Source organism: Patella vulgata, chromosome 5 (genome assembly GCF_932274485.2).
Source record: "Patella vulgata chromosome 5, xgPatVulg1.2, whole genome shotgun sequence".
In the NCBI taxonomy this organism is placed as follows: Eukaryota; Metazoa; Mollusca; class Gastropoda; family Patellidae; genus Patella; species Patella vulgata.
The window spans coordinates 39734468-39756719 of record NC_065883.2 but is presented as its reverse complement, the minus strand read 5'-3'; the positions used below and the strand labels follow the sequence as shown (position 1 = coordinate 39756719).

Here is a 22252-nt window from a genome sequence, read left to right as displayed (position 1 = left end):
AATTGGACACCATGACTAATTTTAATCATGACTCAGGAAATTGAACGGTTCAACTAATTATTGATCAGCTGTAATAATTAAGCGGGATGTTTGTAATTAAACATGTGTCAACAAACTAAACATTACTAGTTAGTTAGATGCTTGGTAATCAAAATTAAATAAAAACACTGAGATTTATTATTAGCCAAAATTTTCCAATGGATCAGAGAAACTAACAGTGTTTACACTGTTTCTTCAAATCTTCATTACGCATCTGTCGTAGCAATGATTGCAAGAGTTTTTCCACTATTTATTTGATTTTGTACTTGGAATAAACCTACTTAATTTGCTTTGATATAACTCTATAAAACATTTTTTTCAAATAGAATATTTCAACTTTATGGAAATTGTCTGAATTGAATTTAGCTGAAAATAGGATTAGAATAATTGGTAAGTAAAATATTTATATAATATGCAGTCCTGGAAATTAGGATTTTTCTACCACGGCAACAAAAATAAAAAACCCCAATGCTTTAGCTATAGAATAAGCACAAATAGATGTTTTGATTAGCCCACATTTTCATATGGATGTATATTGACTCACCCCTGTCCATCCGGACGTCCAGCCTCAATTTGTTTGTTGACTCCCTACAGGTCACAATTTTTATCCAATTTTGGCGAAACTTGAAATATAGGTTTATCTCCCAAAGATCTCGTTCCTTTTGATATTGGCATATGTCGGACCTAACTTCATGGATTATGGCCCCTGATTGTATACAAAAACCTTTTTTAGTTTGTGGATACTCTAGAGGTCACAATTTTTATCCAATTTTTATACGCCCATATTTTCATTTGGACGTATATTGTCGTCGCCCCTGTCCGTCCGTCCGTCCACAATTGTTTGTGAAGAGTCTACAGGTCACAATTTTTATACGCCCACATTTTCATGTGGACGTATATTGTCGTCGCCCCTGTCTGTCAGTCCGTCCGTCCACAATTTCTTTGTGGACACTCTACAGGTCACAATTCTTATCCGATTTTCATGTGGACGTGTATTGTCGTCGCACCCGGTCCATCCGTCCACAATTATTTGTGGACACTCATCAGGTCTCAATTTTCTTTTGATTTTGATGAAACTTGAAATGTAAGTTTATAACCCAAAGATCTCAGTTCCTTTCGATATTCGCGCATATCAAACCATAACTTCCTGAATTATGGCCCCAGATTGTACGAAAAATCACATTTTTAGCTTGTGGATCCTATAGCAGTCAAAATTTTTATCCAATTTAAAAAAAGTTTGAATATATCACTGTTACACTCTAAGGATGGTTGAGTTCGAATTTCGTAAAAATCGGACCAAAACTCAGACAAAATGGCCGTCCCTCGTAGGCAAATAGCGTAAAAATATCAATGTTGTGGACCCTCTAGAGGTCACAATTTTCTTCAGATTTTGATGAAACTTAAAATGTAAGTTTATAACTCTAAAGATCTTGGTTCCTTTCTATTGTGTATTAGAGTGGGGTCTTATATAACACAAGGTGATTTCAAAACATGTCTTTATTCTAGAATTGAATAAATCGAACTGCCAGGCTAAAGTTACCTCAGTCCAGACTACAACTTGCCTAACCTTAATCTTAAAGGTACGGTAATGATCTACAATCATCTTAAAGGTACGATAATGATCTACAATCAATTCATAACAATTATCTCTCTTTAGGAAAATTTGAAAATAGCGTTAATTACTATTATCTAAGAAAAGTTTATTTATAACGATCTGGAACACGTCTTATACGTTCTGGATATCGACGTTCTGTAACGATTGGTTGATCTGGAGGATTCTGAACTTCAGACAAGATCGGTTTATTAATATCAGTTTTATTAGTTTGACGAGTTGGTATGTCTTTTTAACAGTCCGTCCGGGTTAGAATTAAACTGACGACCCAACTTATTTGACGTAAGTGTTGCATCTAATAATTCCGGTGATTTATCCTTTAATTCAAGAGAATGTTTGCGAAGTTGATACTGGTGTCTTTTCCAAACTGGTTGGTAGACTTGAACATCGTACGAACGTTGCTTTACATCAATAATATACATCACACTCCTTTCTAAAACTCAAAGAAGGTCTAAGACTTGAAAACCTTGTACGAAGTTGTCGATGCATCAGCAGATAACACAGGCTTTCACCAGTCGCTGAATGTGGTGTTGTTCTGTAAGACAACAAAAATCGACAAATTTTTTCTTCTAGCGATCCTCGGTCGTTCGCCATTTTCTTCATTTGTTTCTTAAAGTTTAAAGTAACCTACATATCGTTCAGCCATACCGTTGGTCGCAGGGTGTGCTGGAGCTGTACGCGTATGTTTAATATCATTCGTGGATAAAAACTCGAAGAACTCACTACTATTAAATTGTGTACCATTATCGGTTACTATGTGTTCGGGAGTACCGAATGTTGAAAATAGCTTCCTAAGTTCGTTAACAGTTGATGTCGTGGTGATAGATTTCATTTGAATGACCTCTAATCATTTCGAATAAGAATCAACGGCAATCAAAAAAGAGTAGCCTAAAAATGGACCGGCGAAATCTAGATGTAATCTCTTCCACGGGACCAAGGGCCAATTCCACGATGCGACGTCCGGGGGTGCAGGCATAGTCGTTTTTTCTTGGCACATTTTACAATGTTTAGTTATGTTTTCTTTTTCCTCATTAATTTTTCGGCCACCAGAAATACTGTCTCGCAACAGCTTTCATACGGACAGTTCCCAAATGTTCACTATGCAAATCTAACAAAAGAGTCAGTCGTAAATTAACAGGAACTACAACTCTACTTCTTCATAAAACAAAAGTTATTATCTGATCTGTATGAAATTTATATGCATCATTTAAATTAGTAAAACAAAGAAGCCTATTGAATTTCAGCAATTTCTGTTAATTACATCTAGAGTTATGGCCCTTGTTTCACTTTGTTAAATCTTGTGAACGCTCTAACACCAAGAGTTATCATCCGATCTGTTTGAAATTGATATGCATCATTTAAATTAGTGAAATAAAGAAGCCTATTGAATTTCAGCAATTTCCGTTAATTACGCTGTGAGTTATGGCCCTTGCTTCACTTTGTTGTACCTTGTGAATGCTCTAACGCAAAAGTTATTATCCGATCTGTATGAAATTTATATGTATTGTTTAAATTAGTAAAAGGAGCAAGCCTATAGAGTTTCAGCAATTTCCGTTAATTACATCTAGAGTTAGTACCCTTGTTTCACTTTGTTGAATCTTGTGAACGCTCTAATGACAACAGTTATCATCCGATATGTTTGAAATTGATATCTGGCATTTAAATTAGTGCAACGAAGAAGCCTATCGAATATCAGCAATTTCCGTTAATTACGCTGTGAGTTATGGCCCTTGCTTCACTTTGTTGTCCCTTGTGAATGCTCTAACGCAAAAGTTATTATCCGATCTGTATGAGATTTATATGTATTATTTAAATTAGTAAAAGGAACAAACCTATTGAGTTTCAGTAAATTTCTGTTAATTACATCTAGAGTTATGGCCCTTGTTTAACTTTGTTGAATCTTGAGAACGCTTGAACAAAGTTATCACCTAATCTGTATGAAATTCATATGCATCATTTGAATTAGTAAAATGAAGAAGCCAATTGAATGTCAGCAATTTCCGTCAATTACTTTTAGAGTTATGGCCCTTGTTTTACTTTGCTCTAATCTGCAATGCCCATCCAATGTCATGAATATGAACATGCAAACTAACTTTCAGTCAACTGTATATACATCAAAGAAAGTGTCAACAGATACTGCCCCGAACAGTTACACGCCCAAATATACCTCCAGTTCCCGTCTTCCCTTCTCCCTTAATTTGAAATTAATCCTGGCATCCCGTAGTGTAGGGACAGGCTATTATCAGATCAAAAGGTTTTTTAGCATCATGGGTGTTCCAAATATGCCACATTTGAAAACTTTCCAAAATTTAGAAAGCAAACTCCATGATGCTACAAAAACTTCTTTTCTGAAACACTTGTCTCAAGTGAGAGAAATTGCCGATAGAACATGTGTTATTGAAGGGTTGTATGAAGATCACGATAGTCTAAATACAGAATTAAAAACAACAAGGGAAAAGGGGGACATTGCAGTTATGTACGACGGTATGTGGCAGAAAAGAGGGCATAAAAGTCATAATGGGGTGGGGACATGTCTTGATGTGGCCACGGGATACGTACTTGACTACCAGGTATTATCAAATTATTGTCAGGGTTGTTCATCAGGCCCAAATGAAGACAATGAAAATTATGCAGACTGGCTTATTGTACACAATCCCAAATGCACAAAAAATACCGACTCGTCATCACATGCCATGGAGACTACGGCTGCTAAATATATTTGGGAAAGATCAACCACACAAATTCCCAAACTCAGATACCGTCAATTTCTTTGTGATGGAGACAGCAAGGCATTTCAAGCTGTTTCCTCTTTATCTCCATATGGAGACGATGTTGACATTATTAAAGAGGATTGTGCTAACCACGTAGCAAAATGCCTTGGCACAGCTTTGCGTAAAATTACTGGTCTGGGGCGGGAAAACAAACTTTCAGAAGAGACGATAAAAAAATTAACTCTCTACTATAGGATCTCAATCTCTAATAATTATAGAACGAGGCTTCAGCCTTATGAAAGAGTCAAATCTGACTGGAGGGCTAGGTTGAATGAAAGTTCTTTGAATGATCTCATGTCTTTATCTCTTTCTGACACCACAGTAACCTCCTTTGAGCCAACTCCAGCCACGGAACTGTGGTGGCTTGACACCAATAAATCCAGAAGACTTGTGGATACATATGGGCCCTCGAGTCCCTAAGAATTCAGATATTGCGCTTGAACAATAATTCTGGCTACTATTTATCAAGTGAAGGAGTTATTTCTAGTCAACTCATTCATCATTCAAATAGTGTAAAAGTATTTAATACCAAGGTTGTGGACCCTCAAGAGGTCACAATTTTGATCTGATTTTGATGAAATTTAAAATATAGGTTTATATCCCAAATAAATTTTTTTCTTTTAATATACTATTCAAAAAAAGTAGGGGATATTTGATTTTTAAGTCTTATTAAAGTCACCTAATGAAACTGACGAAGAAACAAATGACAAAATGAAATGAAGTTCACATTCATCGATTTATTCCAAATGATCGTTAGACTAAGTAAGGCACAGACTGACCATTATAAGGGTAAAATGATACCCGAGGTCAAACAGCAAAGTTACCACAGCATCACAACCAAGTCAGTAACGGGTAAATCCTCCTCTGTTTGCCAAACAAGCATTGATCCGACGTGGCATACTCCTAATGAGACGTCTAAGGTCATTTTGGTCCAGATTGTCCCATTCCTGTTGCAACGCAGCAGCAAGTTCTTGGACATTGGCAGGACGTTGTTGACGTTGACGTAACCTCTGTCCAAGCATGTCCCAGACATGCTCGATGGGGGAGAGGTCGGGACTCAGTGCTGGCTAAGGTGATGTTCTGTTGTTGGAGGTAACCTGTAACGATCCTGGCCCTGTGACATCTTGCGTTGTCATCCTGGAAGATGAAACGGCGGCCATGACGTCGTGCGAACGGCACAACATGGACTGCCAAGATGTTGTCCCGGTAGTACTGGCCTGTAACACGCCCTGCAACAACATGTAAAGCCGTTCTTCCAGCAACAGTGATGCCTCCCCACACCATAACAGAACCACCCCCAAATCAATCATGTCTGATGACGTTAACGTCTTGGAAGCACTCGTTTCGACGACGCCACACCCTCCTACGTCTGTCCAAAAAATCAACAGTGAACCTTGACTCATCTGAAAACATCACATTGCTCCAGCGTCGATTATCCCAGTGTTGACGATCCCTACACCAACGACGTCTTGCCTGAATGTGATGATCTCTCAAACAAGGGATCACCCGAGGAAATCGGGCGCGAAGGTGACCCCTATGCAGTCGATTTCGAATCGCCTGGCCACTCACTCTCACACCAGTGTCTGTTTGAAGACGAGCGCTGATCTGATTTGCTGTGATGACACGATTTCTCAAGGCCAAGGTACGGATAAATCGATCCTGGGCTTGAGTTGTCGCCCTTGGTCGACCTGAGCGTGGTCTGTCCTGTACAGATTGTGTATCACGGTATCTGGACCATAGCCTGCTTATGACAGACTGAGAAACATTCATCGTCCGCGCCACAACCGCCTGTGTTGTGCCGATCTGTAGCATGCCAAGGGCACGTAACCTTTCATTTTGGGTAAGCCGACGCATATCAAAATTTGTTTTCTGGTCACTAAAACAATTAAACTGATGTTTCCACCCTGGAATTCAATGCCACAATGACTGTAAAATTCAAAGTCAGAGTCGTGCAAATCTTGGGTTGGACCCCCATGATGATCCCAAGCAAGTGACTTTTTTCGTAGTCATTTGCATATTTTAGTATTATGCCCCCAAAATCAAATATCCCCTACTTTTTTTGAATAGTATATATTGGACACTAACATCCAGGATTATGGCTGCTTAGTACGTTTTTAGCTTGTTCTTTGTCCATCTGTTGCAAAATGTGGGCGTATCCTGCTTGGCAACCGCTTATTATCCGATTTTGATGAAACCTAAACTATATGTTTATTTTTCAAAGATCTGTGTTCCTTTCAATATTGGCACGTATATCGGACTGTAACTTCCTGGGTTAGGGCCCCTGATTGTACCAAAAATCGCGTTTTTACATATATCACTGTTACACCATAATGACGGTTGAGTTTGAAATTCAGTCCAAAATTGCCTGACAAATGGCTGCTCCTCGTACACAAATAGTGTAAAAGTATTTAATACCAAGGTTGTGGACCCTCTAGCGGTCACAATTTTTATCCGATTATGAAACTTAAAATTTATGTTAATATTCCAAACATCTTTGTTCATTTCGACATTGACGCATGTCAGACTGTAACATCCTGGATTATGGCCCCTGTTTGTACAAAATATCGCTTTTTTTTTTTTAGTTTAGCCTGGTCTCTTGCAAAATGTGGGCTTGTTACCTTGTGGACCCACTAGATGTCACAATTTCTATTTGATTTCAAAAACTGTTCTAATATATCACTGTTACTCTGTGATTACAGTTGTGTTCGAATTTTGTGAAAATCAGACTTCATGCAAATTGCGTAAAACTAAAAGCATGTAGTATATAGTAATCAGTTTGTGGACCATAGAGCCTACAATATTTGTTCGATTTTGATGAAACTTAAAATGTTTTAACTTTCAAAGATTCTTAGATAAATTCTGTGCTGGTGTTATGCCCCCTGCCTTTTACCAAGTAATGTGAGGCGACAATTTTTGACCCACTCCGATGAAACATAAAATGTGTTAGGAGAAAATGTTCTTGGATGAGTTCAATTTTGGTACACATCAGACATTCCATTCTAGAGTTATAGCCCCAAATGTTCACGCAAAATGTGTATAAAGTTTGTAGACCATCCAGTGGCTACAATTTTGTCTGATTCCGATGAAATGTAAAAAAAAAATGTGTTAGGGATCAAAACAGGGCTTCCACTTCAAAATTTTCACTGCCGGTCATTTTTGATAACGCACGAAAACTTTTCAAAGTAAATTTATATTTCATGTTTTTTATTCATGGTAGGGTATTGTGAATTCACGTGTGTATATACTACTTTGTCACCATGGGGTGCACAAAAAAAATATATTTGACTTAAAAATGAAATATTAGTAAGGCTCATGATAATTATTTAATAATTAAATATTCCGTTTTGGCTACTTAAATAACGAAATAGTTGAATTGGCCGGAGAAAAACCATTTCAGTAGCTCACACGTAATTAACACGTGCTCTATAGAAAACACACTGACCTGGATAATTTTGAGTTGTAATACAATAACTTTGAAATGAAGATAAATATATAATTATCCATGGCATATATCTCACATTTTTTTGGTTTAAGACCATCTCTTATGGAATTACGGGCCGCAGAATTGTGACATAAATCCTAATAATGTATAACTAAATGACTAACGGATAACTAACTTCACGGCTAGCGACAGTAGCGCCCCCTAGATTATGGTCGTGTATAAGAGTAACCGTATATACACAACATTTCTTCTACATGTGGAATTATCAATATTGCTGCACAATAGAACTGGAATATGTATTTTTCTTAATTGTTCGGTAAGCAAGTTAACTAATCTCTAGATTTTATTTCAACAATTTCCACAAGGCCGCAATACCGCTATAAACATTTTATTTATAAATGCATTTTTCTTCGAACACGTACGTTGTTGAGGATTTACGTAATTTCTATGCTGTTTTTATTTGATATGACGGTTGGATTCGAAGAGCAATACTTCATATCAATTGCCCTTTTTCGAAGATCATAATAACCTCGTTTACATTGTGCCTGACCGTAATAGCGGTAAACGGCTTTGTTGTTGAAAAGTCTTATGACACGTGGACAATACGTGAATGATTAACAATGGGCCGCTTCACGCCGTTAATTAGATTCCCACTTATCAATTAACATTTATAGCTCTACTACCAGACACTCGTCATTATCAACACAACACTCAGTATAATCTGTTGACGACTATATTGTAGCAGCCCCGGCAAGGGTGGTCTTGCCTCTAAAGAAGGAAAATACGATTTTCGGTAACACAAAAAAAATATGAAACTTTATTCCAGGTTCACTCGGCCATCAAATGTTGAACATACACTTGAAAATATAACTCAGTAGATCCTTCTTAGGCTTTCCTTCCAGTGGCTTTGAATTTAGGACTAGCGATCAGAATAGTATACAAAAATGATGGCTATTTAATTGGGGAAATTTGTGTAATTTATGAAAATATATTTATCATTTACTTTATATGTTATTTGGGAAAATTTACTTTACTTTAAAAATAATCATGGAATGTGCCCTTTAAGACGAGGTTCTAAGAATTGGGGAGGGAGGAGTTAGTGCTCTTTGACTCTTACCTGGCAAGCACCAATGAGTGAATGACAATGGAAAGCCTGAGGGCCTTATATACTCTCGCTTTAGGTGTCACGTGATTGTCTCGACCAATCAGATCACGTAAAAAGGGGACGTATTTGGCCTAGGAAGGATCTACTTTACAATACTGGTACATGAAATGTAATCATTATTAATGAACAGACAACTTTTGAGGAGGCAATAAGTTGGCAATACAAATATATAGCTAATCTGACTAATATCCAACTCTTACAAGACTAATGGATGTACATGTACAAAATAATAATGAAATTAATGTAATAACAATGCGTCCTTGGTTACGTCTCGATTACGTCCCACGACATTACCGTGAATGAGCATTACGCCTCAAATACAAAAGACTAATTTTAACAAGGTAGAACTCAATATCGCTATATACAACCGTTACAAATTATGCGAGGAATAACATGCTCCATCCGATTTCAATAAAGATGAAAATGTAAATTAACGAATAATTATATCATTAGCCCCGAAAATATTAGCACAGTCGCCATTGCCAAGATGATCACAGCGTATGAATTTCCTACTCAAGGCGAGTCAAGGCCTTGCTTGCACCGAACGTAATATTGAATCTGAACACAACGGATTTAACGGAACCTGGATACGATTATCTAATCATCCTTTATAAATATCGCTTTATTAGCGATCCTCTCTTAAACATTTATTTATTGTTTGTGATAACTAGAAATAAGAAGTATTTGTGTCCCTGTTATCGACATCGCGCTAACAACCGTTTTTAAAAATGGCGGCTTCGCCAAATCCTCGTAGAAAACGAGACAAACTTTTAAGAAATTACCCTGTGAATCAGGATTATAACCGTTCGTGGATATAACAGTGAACATATATGAAGGTAAGGCAAATTACTGATATTTAATTGACACGTTTAATGTTACTCAAACGACGATACGTATCAAAATTCATCAAGTAAACGACGTGTCGTTCAGCGGACACAAATACTAGAAACGTCTTCACTCATTCTAGGTTTAAACTAACTCTAAATTTAGACAACACATGATGGCATTTCACACGATTAATAGCTTAGGTTACTCAACAATTAATATTACTTATGCTAGTCATTGTTTCTATAACATTTATCATTACAATTCCTGTAAACAATCACCGATTACATACGTTGTCATAAAGAAACGAAAGGCATCCCCATGTTACTATAATTAGAATAAAGGCTCACGAACGTCAACAAGCGAACGAGTGAAAACATACAAAAACAACAAGAATGGCCCAGGCCATTTCAATATATACAACTCTATAACACCAATCACGAGATTGGCTTCTAGACGTGCATTCTTGTAGTCACACAGTGAAGGTCGATTGTAGTCATGTTTGACATTTTTTTTTTTTTAAAAAAAACCTCTTTCCGGCGTGCAAAATGACCGTTAGGTCAGATCTAGGAACGGTCATTTTCCATAGCCGTAGGTCTCGACCTGCATATACGGCCGACGTGGAACCCATGGATCAAAAGATCTTTAAGTTTGACAATGAGAGGATTAGTCCAATTGATTTTGCCTGTTACCCATCCATCTCTTGCAAAATGTGGGCGAATCTTGTATACCAGCTGCTTGTTAATTGATTTTTTTATACTCCCACATGGAAATGTGGACATATATTGCTATATGGCATGTTTTATTATAAAGTGTACCAGTGGGTATCTAACAAATGTAATGGTTTTATTAGAAAAGAGAAAAAGAGTTTATAAATATTTTTCTTATTTCAAAATCAGCATATATTGAACATATAAAATACTTAATACCAGGTTTATTGATGTATTTTTTTTATTAAAATAAGTTACAAATATTTTAATGAATTACATCATTTAAGACAGACATTTTTCCCATCATTTTTTATCTAGATTTTAGAATACTTTGAAATAAAATTTTGTTTTAAAATTTTAATTTATTTTTGTATAATTATAATGGCAAGTGTGTCTTCTTTAAAACAGACTTAAAAATATACTGATGAGAAAAATAACAGATCTGAAAATTGAATTGTTCAAACCCCAGTGAAAATTTGACTGGTCTGTCCATCCACTACATTATTGAAGTGGTCTTACATTTGTTTTGTAAACTTTGTATTTTTATGTCACGTGGAAATAAATTTGTCCCTTTGTGGAATGGCTGTTTATGTTTTAGTATATGCCATTTAAAAAAAGCAGGAAAATGGTTTGGAAAATCAAATTTCCATGCTTATATTTTGCTAATGTTTCGACCAATTTATGTCTGTCCAGTTTTAGCGAAACGTTAGCATTATTTTAATATTTCTTTCGGGCTTCATATTACGTTATAGAATTTGAATAACCACTGCAAACGAAACGTGAGTGTAGTCTCGATCTTCTACACAGGATAGGGATAATTTGACACAGGTAGTCGATTGGTTATGTCATTTTTACAGTTGTCTGTCCGAAAATGTTAACGTTAGCACTCTTGATACGTTAGCACAACTAATTCGGCTTTCATGGCGTTATTTACTCAAAATATATAACTTTCTTGTCAATTGTCAGACCGATTAAATAAACCATCTGTACTTACGTAACGTTAGCACATGCTTTTAAAATACTTTTTGTCTGATTTTAAATTTAAAACTCGCCCAAGGGTAGAAATACTATACAATTTATTAATACCTTTCATTGCGGACTATTTGAATTTTTAGTTAAAAACAATAATTCAAGTAATACAGTTATTTATAAAATGTCCATGTCTGTCCTTATGTAACATTAGCTACATTTGCAAGTCCAATAAATGTTTAAATTTTAGGTTATTAAAATATATGATTATATTTATTATATTTATCTTAAATTCTTAATATTATGCTTTATTTCGCATATATAAAGTCTCAGTAACTACTTACACCATCACTATAAATAGAAATTTTCTTCAAACTTTAGTGCTAATGTTACTAATCTGCCAGAATGTCTGTCCACATGTAACATTAGCAATGCAATTAATTTTTAAATTAATGATTAATTTGTAAATCATATCTCATGAAACTTCAGATTTAGATAATTTATTATTACATTAAAATTTTGAAGAAAATTATTAATATATAAGCAACGGTTAATATCTGAAATGAAAATAAATGTGCCATGCGCCTGTTCAATTCAAAAGAGACATTTTATATTTCTTAATATGGTCATCTTTAAGGGGGGCTTATGTCGACCTTGCAACTGGCGTTTCGGCAACTGGGAGCAACTGAATGCAACTGAAAAAAGTTCAACTGGCTGCAACTAGTGGCAACTATTCGCAGTCGACATGAGTGTTCTTGCCACTGGAGTCAACTTGTTTTCATGAAAATAACATCACGTGATACGAGACGTGTCATGTGACTTTATAAATAAGCAAATGGAAGCGAACGAAGACATTGATCATGTCGACAATAATATACTAATAAAATTGTAGCAAGACCGACCATACCTTCGGGTTGCTTCTTCTAAGTAATTCGCCATTTTGTTGATCATGTGATGAATAAATTAACAGTCACATGTTCAGGGTGATCGCTATCAGTTCTGAGTCGTCATAAGCGCTCCCAATTCAGTTGCTCCCAGTTGTCCTCAGTTGCTGATATGATCGACATAAGCACTCTTGCAACTGACGGCAACTAGTTGCTTTGGGTTGCAAAGTCGACATAAACCCAGCTTTACTGTCTTATGACCCAAAAATAATAGCATCTTCTTTCATTTAACATAATTCAATGTATATTCTACCTGTAGAGATTGCTATTTCTATGAGCTTTAATGTGCACCATTTACATTTGGTATAATTTCATCTAGAGTGATACGATTCAAAAAATTTCAATATATTAGGTATAATGTTAAAAAAAAAAATTTGTGAAAAATTATCTTTTTTAAAATATATTTTGGAAGAATATGTATCGATCTTTGCTGAGACAGAGATTTTGTAAGAGGCATAGGATTATCATAATTCTGTTGGGATTGGGAACCTATGGTACACTTTGAAAAAAAAAACATGCCATATGTTGTTTACATTCGTGAGATGAAGAAGCCAAAAGTTAACATCCGATCTTTGTGGAATTTATATGCAATATTTAAATTAGGGAAATGAAGAAACCTTATAAACGCCATAAAGGCTACAGTTTTTAACAGATTTTTTCAAGTTTGATGTACAAATCATTGATATTCAGCATTCTCCAACATTTAGTTTCGGAGTTTCCCCCCCCCCCCTTTTCCGAAAACCTTATGAACATGATAGAGTCTAAAGTGCTTAATGAGTTTGTTTCAAATCTGGATTGAACCCTAGAAACATTCAGCCTTTCGCAACATTCCATTTCAGAGATAAACACCTATGATGAGATTCACGAACTTATCAAATTTAGTCAACATTCAAGCTTTCCATATAGATAGGCTGCTGTCTATATGACTATCTTGTTTTCAAGACATGGCTGCTTTGTGGGAATATTTTCACGCTTTGGAGCCACGATGGACAATTGAGTGAGATGCTGGCTCGCTAGCATATATATAGCCTGGGGGTCATGGGTGACTCCCAGTGTTGGCCGAGAAAGTTCATCATGGTTTTCCCTTGACAGTGGTGCAGGACAGAGGGTCTAACAAGAACAGCTGTTTAGTCGTTTGGATGATACAAAAAAATGAGGTCCCGTGTACACATTGGCATGCACGTAAAAGATCCCTTGGCAATTGAAATTTGATATAAGAGTAGGCCGTAGCGCCGCTGTCTGGGCAAAATTTCCCTCATAGCCCATTGTATGGCGCATGCCCATCTTCATTAGCCCATTAGTCGGAGCAGAACAGTAGGACGTTAAACTCCATTTTTATTGCATTTCCACGCTTTGCGTGGCTATCTTTGAAAAAATTTAATATACTAGTATTATGCATTATCACTTAAAACAGGACATTGTCTAGATGCTAATACCCATTTAAGAGAAGTTAATTTGTCTGGTAATCCTATTACCTCTTTAAAGGTTAGTTACTTTCCATTCTTTTATTTCACTACTTATTTGAACTTAATACTGATGTATTTTGAGAAACTAATCTGATCAAAATACATCTAAGGTCACGTGACTGGTGTCGATTCCTTTATGCTAATAGACACATTCATTTCTATTAAAGGAGAATGCTATGGTAAAAGTTTAATTTTATCATTCACTTAGTTCATTGTGTAACACATTTCAGAATTATTTTTAAAAAAAAAAAAAAGGTTTTAGTAACAAATAACGTTAAAAACACTTTCGGATTTCCGCAATTACGGAAACACCCGGGGATTAATGAGCTGAAGCTAAATCATGTGACATGACGTAATAGACGACACTCGTATAGCAGTCGATGTATATTTCAATATGGTATTGGCAGAAAGTGACAATGATGGTTCGGAACATTCTACCATTTCTAGTGACGAAGAATGATAAATACTAAATAGGCACTAAAAACAGCGTAGACACCTTGTCTTATATCGTCGGCCCTTCGATTCTCGATAACTTTTCGCTTCATTTAGGCCCTATTGATGTTCACGCTTTATCGGCGAAAATATATTAGAGAAAAAACTATTAATTTCGGTATTATATGCCCTATACTAGGTAGATACAAGAACATAGCTAAAAATGGGTCACATCATATGACTCTGACTATCATCGGATTCGGAGTAGGGCCTATCGCTGAAAAAAATTTCTATCACTATCAGTATCACACTCATTTACCTAGAATCTGACGAACTTCTTACATCTAGTACTATCTATGATTGACTGCAAAATCATCGACATAACATTTCGTTGCTATGGTTACATCAGTCGTTTCTATTGCAAGATTTTAAAAGCGTGTCGGTTTCGCCATAGAATGCACAGTTTTAACATAGAAAGATAACATAACAGTGTTTAAAATTTGGCAAAAAAAGTTGTAAGCCAACAGGACCCGCTGGTAGACGCAATTCATGAAAATTGTAGGTCCAAACATGAACTTGTGGGCCCAATAAATATTTACAAAACACACGTACACTACCCCATCCCAAATTCCTTAAACTTTTAAGTTCCGTAGGTGGCTTCTACAGCCATTTGGGACAGGTTTAAAAGTTAAAATATGTATTCAATATTGATTAACTGTTCACATTACAATTTTAACTTTTGAAAGATTTAATGTTTATACTTCGTGTATAGAATTAATAGAAAGAAAAAAAATCATTCCTGCCCAGGCTTGATATTTATTTTTTTGTAATAAATAATTATTCACTTGTAATCTTGGTGATTATATGTAGGTCTACTTTATGATACTGACAACGTATCTCGAAATTCCATTCACATAGAAATCTGAAGATTAAAATGGCCCTTCACATTCTCCGAAATTAACAGAATATATTGTGCATATAAATGAAATGAAAATGGCTTTTAAGGTCTTACAAAACACAGATTAACATGTCTTACATTTCAATGAACTTATTAAATTTGCTGTCCGATAGCAATAATCATTTGATTTGTTTCCATCACGTGTGAAATGAAAGACCGTGACCTCTTTTAACATGAAAGTGGTGTTTGGCAGACAACACATCATTTTTATACGCCCACATTTTCATGTGGACGTATATTGTCGTCGCCCCTGTCCGTCCGTCTGTCCGTCCGTCCACAATTTGTTTGTGGACACTCTACAGGTCACAATTCTTATCCAATTTTGACGAAACTTGAAATATAGGTTTATCTCCAAAAGATCTTGACTGCTTTCGATATTGGCATGTATCGGATCCAAATTTCATGGATTATGGCCCCTGTTTGTACGAAAAATCACGTTTTTAGCTTGTGGACACTATAGAGGTCACAATTTTTATCCGATTTTGATGAAACTTGAAATGTAAGTTTATAACCCAAAGGTCTCCATACCTTTCGATATTCGCGCATATCGGACCGTAACTTCCTGAATTATGGCCAGGGCTGCCGACAACCAGTATCGCAGCGCAATTTGCGATACATATTTTGTCCGTTGCTAATCAAAAATTAAAATCTAACGTTTTTGATTCACAGTAACTGCGAATCATTAATATGCCTGTCATTTTGGATATTGACACAAAGATTTATCCACATTTCTCAACACTTTCAACGTGTATAAAATATCAAATAAATTTTATAAACAAAACGGAATTCTCCGTGTGACATTTTCTTCTCAAACTACCCAGACTCAATTCATGATACTATATAATACAGGGACATAACTCTATGAATCGAGACTATTAAACCGGAAATAGGGAATCAAGTAGTACCACTCACGTTGCGAGACATGTCAATTTCGAGTAATTATATCAGTATTCAATTTGAAAAAAAATAAATTCAGTGTATCCCCCACGTATTGTAAATAAAATATAAAAGATAAATACGTGTAAACGTATTGTAAAGTGAGAAATCAAAGTAAGAATTCCCGTAAACTATTATTGTTTATATCGCGTGCGTCTAGTTAATCGAGATTATTCGTAAAATACCGCGTGCTTCCGATTGAACAAAAATAATAACACACGATAAAAAGCAGACGAAATTGTTTTCTAACGAAGAAATAAGAAGCCACTGCCAAGAATTGGCTTCAGACATAAGGCCTAACAAAAGTCTACATTCATTCAATTAAAATTAAAATAATCTTGTTATTTAGGTGTTTTATGTTGATTTGAAACTGAAAAAGTGCTAATCAATTTTTAAATTTGCTAATCAACTTTGGCAAAATTGGACTTTTTGATTAGCAGTGCTGCTAATCATCTGTGAAAAATTACCGACAGCCCTGATTATGGCCCCTGATTGTACGGAAAATTGCGTTTTTAGCTTGTGGACCCTATAGAGTTCATAATTTTTATCTGATTTAAAAAAACGTATTATTATATCACCTTTTTCACCCTAAGGAGTTCGAATTTCATGCAAATCAGCCCAAAATTGACAGACAAAATGGCCGCCGTTCGTTCTCAAATGGCGTAAAAATATGGTATATCAAGGTTGTGGACCCTATAGAGGTCACAATTTTTATCCGATTTTGTTGAAACTTGAAATGTAAGTTTATAACCCAAAGATCTTGGTTCCTTTCGATATTCGCGCATATCGGACCGTAACTTCCTGAATTATGGCCCCTGATTGTAGGAAAAATCACTTTGTTTTTAGCTTGTTCTCTATCCATCTCTCGAAAATGTGGGCGTATCCTGCCTGGCAGCCACTGGTTTATCATTATTAAAACTGACCTGATGTCACACGTTGGGATAGCCTATATTTATGGAATGATAAACTCTTTGTTATTCTTCCTATATGAGATATTGCACGTGCCTGATTTCGAAGACTTGGGTTTGCAGTACGGTTGTGAAATCTTCATTAAAGAAAGACTTGATTCAAGTCTGCTATTAAATCCCGAGAGTTGGAAATAATGGCGGGAAAGGTCACTTGTTTTATCTCGCTGGAATTATATTGTTAACCGTAGTTAGGCTTTCAGGAAATTTTCAGCTCTGGTTTTTCAATTTTATTTTTACAAGACAAAGGTTTTATATCACGTGAATATTTATTCTTGGATTCATGGCAGTACAGTAGATGGACTGACCTAGTTTAGTAGCATATGTGTTTGGATCTCTCTATTGAAGGAATATAATATGCCGGATTATGCATGTGTATTCAATATCGGATAAAGGCAAATATACTATTCAAAAAAAGTAGGGGATATTTGATTTTTAAGTGTTATTAAAGTCACCTAATGAAACTGACGAAGAAACAAATGACAAAATGAAATGAAGTTCACATTCATCGATTTATTCCAAATGATCGTTAGACTAAGTAAGGCACAGACTGACCATTATAAGGGTAAAATGATAGCCGGGGTCAAACAGCAAAGTTACCACAGCATCACAACCAAGTCAGTAACGGGTAAATCCTCCTCTGTTTGCCAAACAAGCATTGATCCGACGTGGCATACTCCTAATGAGACGTCTACGGTCATTTTGGTCCAGATTGTCCCATTCCTGTTGCAACGCAGCAGCAAGTTCTTGGACATTGGCAGGACGTTGTTGACGTTGACGTAACCTCTGTCCAAGCATGTCCCAGACATGCTCGATGGGGGAGAGGTCGGGACTCAGTGCTGGCTAAGGTGATGTTCTGTTGTTGGAGGTAACCTGTAACGATCCTGGCCCTGTGACATCTTGCGTTGTCATCCTGGAAGATGAAACGGCGGCCATGACGTCGTGCGAACGGCACAACATGGACTGCCAAGATGTTGTTCCGGTAGTACTGGCCTGTAACACGCCCTGCAACAACATGTAAAGCCGTTCTCCCAGCAACAGTGATGCCTCCCCACACCATAACAGAACCACCCCCAAATCGATCATGTCTATTGACGTTAACGTCTTGGAAGCGCTCGTTTCGACGACGCCACACCCTCCTACGTCTGTCCAAAAAATCAACAGTGAACCTTGACTCATCTGAAAACATCACATTGCTCCAGCGTCGATTATCCCAGTGTTGATGATCCCTACACCAACGACGTCTTGCCTGAATGTGATGATCTCTCAAACAAGGGATCACTTGAGGACGTCGGGCGCGAAGGTGACCCCTATGCAGTCGATTCCGAATCGTCTGGCCACTCACTCTCACACCAGTGTCTGTTTGAAGACGAGCGCTGATCTGATTTGCTGTGATGACACGATTTCTCAAGGCCAAGGTACGGATAAATCGATCCTGGGCTTGAGTTGTCGCCCTTGGTCGACCTGAGCGTGGTCTGTCCTGTACAGATTGTGTATCACGGTATCTGGACCATAGCCTGCTTATGACAGACTGAGAAACATTCATCGTCCGCGCCACAACCGCCTGTGTTGTGCCGATCTGTAGCATGCCAAGGGCACGTAACCTTTCATTTTGGGTAAGCCGACGCATATCAAAATTTGTTTTCTGGTCACTAAAACAATTAAACTGATGTTTCCACCCTGGAATTCAATGCCACAATGACTGTAACATTCAAAGTCAGAGTCGTGCAAATCTTGGGTTGGACCCCCATGATGATCCCAAGCATCACCTGCATTCCATGCGGTAGCTATTGGTGTGTTTGGGCGTCACATGTAACTGGAAATGTTTCTTCTGTTAGGTTCTATAGTGACTTTTTTCGTAGTCATTTGCATATTTTAGTATTATGCCCCCAAAATCAAATATCCCCTACTTTTTTTGAATAGTATAGGACAGTAAGTAAGGCATACTATTGGAACACACACTCATCTATTCTATACTTGAACAAAATGGTTAAATAATATCCTCCCGAACTCTGGGAGCGTGCTGATATTTTGGTGGACAATTTTATTTTCATTCCCGGTAATGAAATACTGTTAAATATCTGGATGAAATATATTTCGGATATAAATAGGCAATGTAAATATTTTCAAAAAAGAATTTGATAGAACCCTGAACAAAATTTCCATGACAAAAAACAATCTGCTCACAGGGCCGACTCGCCATCTTAAAAATAAAAAGATGTCGGCCTGTCCAGTTGTTTATCGCTGACGGACCGACGTAAATTTTAAACACTGTAACATAACTGTTATATCTTGATCCACATAATAATATTAATAAAATCACACTGGTGACGTTCGTAAGCAGATAACTCGAAATTCTCCGAACAAGAAAGAGAAGCGTGTTTTGACATGGCCTCGTTGACATCGCTGTGTCCAGACTTCTGCGTGTTGTCTCGTTAGGAAATCAAAAAACAAATGACACATGCTTCCTTATTTATTGTTGGTGTTATTGGTATATCCCCAAGCCACACAATTGACCATGTTTATGCATCCAGTTAGTCAAAATGACGGCATGCAGTGCTCAGTTGTAATAGCCTTCTAATTCCATAGGGAAATTCACAACATCTGTCGTCTCTGATGTCATTTACGGAAAAAATCAAAACGAGGCTACAGATATGCATAATTGTCAATTCGGTTTTTTTTTGGTATATTTTTACTTTGTAAAATTATTCAGAGTAACTTTTAAAATTTCGCAGAGCCAAAAATATTCTAATGTTATCGTTATTTTTCATATTAAAACAACTTTTTTCGGAAGTATTATCCTTTAAATAAATTTTCGACAGTATATTTATGATAATCAGAAATGCTGTCTAAAATATTTTTTTATGAATACTTTTCATGTTGTCATATGGTTGGTTTTGCCGATTATCCAACTGAAGCATACTTGACCCTTTGAAAACAAAAATGGCTTGACTTCTAAAGCGATATGGATCCAGAAAATAAGTCAGGACACTCTGAGGTTAAATATTATGTAGGCTGAATTGTGGAATGCACATATTTTAGTTATAGGATTAAATACCAAGCACACATTACGGCAGTCAAATTTAGGGGTGGACAATTTTATTTTTGTTTACAGTTTGTATGAGTGGCGATGCACCATTCTTTTGTGTAATCCAATTTTGAAATAAAAAAAGTTCAAGGCACAACATTTTTGCGGAGCGGTGCCCTAGAAACAAGACATTTTATTTGATAATGTTTAATGATGATCATTATCAAATTTCATAACTTTTTTCAAATTCAAATAATCCTTAAAAGATTTTCTTAAAAACACCGTAGATAAGTAAACCGTGTGTTGATTTTTCAACATATCTCGGGGAAAGTAAACGGCTCTTCTAATAAGTAAACGTCGTAGATAAGTGAATGGGTCGTCCATTTATAAACGCCTCTCTGAGAAACTAAACCGGTTACCATTAAACTAAGCCATAGTACTAACTAAACCATTTTTATACGCCCACATTGAAATGTGGACGTATATTGCCGTCGCCTATTTAATTTCAGTCTAGAGTTAGGCTCTTGTTTCACTTTGTTAAACCTTGTGAACGCTCTAATGCCAAAAGTTAACATACGATCTTTGTGAAATTTATATGCATTATTTAGATTAGTGAAACGGAGAAGCCTATGGAATTTCAGCAATTTCCATTTATTACGTCTAGAGTTATGGCCCTTGTTTCACTTTATTGATCCTTGTGAACGCTCTAACGCAAAAAGTTACCACCCGATCTTTGTGAAATTTATATGCATGATTTAAATTAGTGAAACGAAAAAGCCTATTGAATTTCAGCAATTTACAATAATTACTTCTAGAGTTATTTCCCTTGTTTCACTTTGTTAAACCTTGTTAATGCTCGATTGATGATAGTTATCATCCGATATGTATGAAGTTTATATGCATCATTTAAATTTGTGAAACAGGTCTATTGAATTTCAGCAATTTCCGTCAATAATTTCTAGAGTTATGCCATATGGCGATTGTGAACGTTAGAATGACACAAGTGATCATGTGATCTGTATGAAATTTATATGCATTATTTAAATTAGTAAAAACGAAAAATCCTGTCAAATTTCAACAATTTCTGTAGATTACTTCAAGAGTTGAGACCCTTGTTTCAGTTTGTAGAACCTTGTAAACCCTCAAACGACAAAATTTATAATCTGATCTGTATAGAACTGTCTTGTAAAGGCCCCCAATTACCTACAAAGGAATAAATATGCGACAACCCTTGACGACCGCTCGGACGATTTAGCTGCTGTGGGCGTATGGTTTGTTGACTGGCAACCTATCCTTGTAATTCTTAAACCATTTTTGTAATTCTTAAACCATTTTTATCAATTATCGAACGATGTTTTGAAAGTAAACTATATGCATACTTTCCAGCGCCAAAGACCTCGTTCTAAACGATACCATATCTCCAGTGTAAATGGACTTGTACATTGAGAATTATAATCTTAAGTTTAAAATTGACACTGGGGCAGAGGTTAGTTTAATTTCAGATAGAGATTATGATAAAATTAAATTAAAATGAAATCAAAAAATAAAATTAGTTACATCTAATAAGATATTGTATGGTCCTAGTAGGAATAGATTGCATGTATTAGGTATGTTTAAAGCCGAATGTAGTATCCAAGGTACACATAATAGTAGGCCCATACAGCAAGATATTTATGTTGTAAAATATCTTAGTACTCCATTGTTATTCTTGCATTAGATTTACTGAAATGTACAGATCATAAATTTAACAATGTTGATGTAGATGATAATGTTCACGTTAAACCTAAATCACCATTTATTGATAAAAACCCTAAGCTTTTCGACGAATTGGGGGTATTGGAAGGAGAGTACAGTATTAGATTACGTCCCGATTCGAAACCTTATTCAGTTGTAACTTCTAGAGCTGTTAAATTGCCTCAGTATGAAAGGTTGAAAAAAAGGGATTGCACATCTTATAGAATTAGGTGTTATTTCACGAGTTGAGGATCCC

At 36.2% G+C, this 22252-nt stretch overlaps 1 protein-coding gene across 1 annotated transcript in view; it reads left to right on the top strand.

The window, feature by feature from the left end:
* LOC126820656 (leucine-rich repeat-containing protein 9) overlaps nt 1-22252 on the top strand; it is a 201499-nt gene that overhangs the window by 55042 nt on the left and 124205 nt on the right. The window contains exons 5-6 of the mRNA XM_056100793.1: nt 366-429; nt 13892-13962. Coding sequence (XP_055956768.1) covers nt 366-429; nt 13892-13962 — 135 coding nt within the window. The remainder of the gene's footprint in view (nt 1-365; nt 430-13891; nt 13963-22252) is intronic.